Below are 3514 nucleotides of genomic sequence, written 5' to 3' on the forward strand. Positions count from 1 at the left end.
CACACACACACACACACACACACACACACACACACACCCGTGCGCGTGACAAACACGGACTTTAAATGTGGTTTTAAAACATCCACATTGGCGAGGTGGATGCAGCCTGTGCGTGTATCCAAAGCGTGACTTTTGCTGTCCTGCTGTTCTTGTTGGGGAGGGGTCTGTGGGTCAGGGAGGGGTCTGTGGGTCAGGGAGGGGTCTGTGGGTCAATCAATATTACTGTTAAGAAAGCTGATGATAAAGATGAATAAAAATCTAAGTCTGATTCTGAAGGTAAATTATCTGACAGTGATCATTACACAGTGTGGCTCTAATTCCTCACTTCACCATCTGTGTCGCAGTTTCCCGTCTCCAAAATGAGCGTACGCATGGGTCAGAGCTGGCGTGAGGCTCTGCACATTTTCACGTCAAGTTTGGATTTTATAAATCACAACCTTGGCGTAAAAAGTGGCGTACGCAAGTTTCTGGGCTCAAATTGTGCGTACGCCATTTTTATAAATCCGACCCCTGGACTGTTAAACCATGCCTGGTGACAAACACAAATCCCCACATGCCATTCCCAATTTAACTCTACAGTTAATGGTTGAGTTTCAGAATCAGAACATGAAGTAAATTTTAGGATGATATGACRCAAGAAAACCAGGAAGGGTGCAACCTGAGTTATCATATTTATTTATTGTCTTCATTAATAATCAAATACTTTACCTCGGAGCGAAACTTCCTCAAAACAGCCAGAGACTCAAAGTAGAGGAAGTCTGACCACTCAATGTGACCCTTCTTCTCAGGATCCAAAGAAGCAAATTGGGCCAAGACCTCCTCCTCCTGCTCATCACTCAGGTCCTTATCAAACTGCTGCTTGGATACAAAGTGGCGGTACTGCAGCAGCTCGTCCGACACCAGGCACGACTCTGCGACGGCAAGGGACAATTCATCACATCAGATCAGATCAGGCACTGTGTAAGCTTCTATAATTAGCTCAAGGTGGTTCATCTTTAACAGAAGCAAGACCACCCCCCTCCCCCCCACTGCTTTTCTGCCATAAAATATTTGTTTGAACCAACAAGACTGAAACAGGACATTCAGGTCAGGAAGACCAGGCAATTTATCGCTGTAACCAAACGTAGGTTCAAAGCGATGCTAGCTGACTCACCTGGGATGATTTTGCACTGTTTGAATGTCTCCATTAGACTGTACATCTCTTCCTCTGTTAGGAGAAGATTCACATTGTCCTGCAGGGCAGAGGGAGATGAGATGAACGAGTTATAGTTGAAAAAAGTGACACTTTTTAAAAAGATTGTCTCACAACTGAAAATGTGTCTATTCATCGGTCAGCTGCAGCTGCATGGTCACAAAAAAATTGGTATTTCTTTAATTTTGATATTCATTTTAATTGGATCACTTTTATGCATTTAAATATGAAGCATCAATTTTCTTCACAGCACTTTAAGAAGTGTCTGCAACTGCTGTCAACTAGTTGTAAACAGCAGGGGTGCAACAATAAAAAAAACTCATGACTCGGTTTGATACTTTAGTCTCATGGTTCTTTTTTATGCAAAAAAGGGAAATTTCCATGCCCTTCTTAACTTGTAATTTAATTAAATTAATTCTGAACATTTGTTTAACCCCAAAAGTACAGTTTTTAAATGAATGAAGTTTCTCAGTGGATCTGATCTCGACAACGCAGCCTAGGCGGAGTAGTCGAACACAGATCCACTGAGCCTTCAACATGGCGCATCTTCAGAAGTTGATAAATTAAATTTTAAAAATCTGTATTGCTCGATACAAGTGTGTATTGAACCTAGAGCAATGTACTGAATGGTTACAGTTTTATCAGTTGTAATAGTTTTACCACAAAAGAACTGCATTCAGACCACTTGTCAAATCTTGTCAAATACAGACACAAATTGATTTCCAGTTTATAAATTAGGGTAAAAAAATTGTATGTCTAAAGGATTGTTTCCATTTTTATGACTATCCTTTAAAGCTACAGTATGTCTGATGTAAAAGTTTGTGTAGCAATTTTAATCTTCCCCCATCTTCTTCGGAACACAAATAAGGCAAAGAATGTGACAAGAGGCACTGGTTTTCATATCATATTTATGCATTATTTATCAGAAAAGTGGCGCAATAAAACTTCACCAAGGACAAAAGAAACAACAAAAAAAAACCATTTCCTGTTGTTTTTATTATCCTCTGCCTCTACATTTGGACACTAAAATGGGAACACACAACCACTCACTCTTAAAAAACAGAGAAATACCTTAAAGCTAGGCAATTTAGTGTATGTTTCAGTTTTTCTTTCAATCCAGTGTAAAATAAATAGCATGTTCTTCCCAAGTCTGATCTGTTTAATGACACCACAGTGTGGTAAGACAATGAAACTCAAATTAACCAAATTGTGAAGTGTAACAAACCTAATGTTCCCTCTTTGGTACCCTAAGGAGGGACACATGGTCTCATTATATCAGCCAGCAGGAGCTGAATGTGTGCACCAACACATTGCTTCATGGTTTGCTGCTTTTTTAACCTGTCACCAAGACCACAGTAACTGCCAACACCTTGTCATCCCACTGTCCACCTGCATTTACAGACTCAGTGTAACCGCTGAGGGTAATATTTTGTTTGGTTACAGTTCTCTAAATGGTAACCAATCCTTCTCATTTTGCACTTTTTGAAGCAGATATTAAAAAGGGGAATTTCATATCTATGGGGAAACACTTAATCTCGTACTGCTTTTCTCACTTCCCCATTAACTCATAAAACGACTAACCAACACGTTCCATATCAGGCCCCTGAGGCTGTTCCAAAGTCAATGAAATCATCAAATGAAACACTAAATCTGGATAAGTGTGTCTGTCTGTGACACACACACACACACACACGGATATTAAGTATCTGAGCTGAGAAAACTCAATAAAGATGGACCGTAGACTAGAGACCAAATGGTGTTAACCAGTAAAGATGTTCTTTTTTTCTTCTACATTGTTTTGGGCTTGTACTCCAACAATTTGATGCAGTTTTTTTATCGTAAAAAAGCTGTTCAAAAAGCCAAACCGGAACAGATTTTCAAAAGGAGAAGCCAGCTGAGGAATGAGCAGTAATATTAACTGTGACAGAGTCTTCTGGCCTTTTGTGTCTAACAGAGCAACATTTTTCATCAGCGACTGTATTATTCCCACTCCTCAAACACGACATCAGTTATCCAGCCTGAAATGCTGCAGACGAGCCTGAGCCACCAGTTCACACCCTAAGCTTCATTTGAGTTCATTTAAACGTGCTCGTGTTAAATCAAATGTGTTATCTTTAAAGCACTGCAGGTTGATTTCTGTCACCTACTGTAATGAAAACTATCTTTCTTCTAGGAGCGAGGATAGTTATTAACTAACAACACTACAGGTGCTGGTCATAAAAATAGAAAATCATGAAAAAGTAGATTTATTTCAGTAATTYCATTTAAAAAGTGAAACTTGTATATTATATTCATACATTACATACAAACTCATATATTTCA

At 39.2% G+C, this 3514-nt stretch overlaps 1 protein-coding gene across 3 annotated transcripts in view; it reads right to left on the reverse strand.

Annotated features, from left to right (window-relative positions):
- Window positions 1-3514, reverse strand: part of phf24 (PHD finger protein 24) — a 43376-nt gene that overhangs the window by 10631 nt on the left and 29231 nt on the right. For all 3 annotated transcript variants that reach the window (XM_014002483.1, XM_014002482.1, XM_014002481.1), the window contains exons 4-5: window positions 1154-1232; window positions 709-911 (exon numbers count right to left, since the gene is read on the reverse strand). In XM_014002483.1, the coding sequence (XP_013857937.1) occupies window positions 709-911; window positions 1154-1232 (282 nt within the window). The remainder of the gene's footprint in view (window positions 1-708; window positions 912-1153; window positions 1233-3514) is intronic.

The sequence above is a fragment of the Austrofundulus limnaeus genome, unplaced genomic scaffold, assembly GCF_001266775.1.
Source record: "Austrofundulus limnaeus strain Quisiro unplaced genomic scaffold, Austrofundulus_limnaeus-1.0 Scaffold13, whole genome shotgun sequence".
NCBI classification, from domain to species: domain Eukaryota; kingdom Metazoa; phylum Chordata; class Actinopteri; order Cyprinodontiformes; family Rivulidae; genus Austrofundulus; species Austrofundulus limnaeus.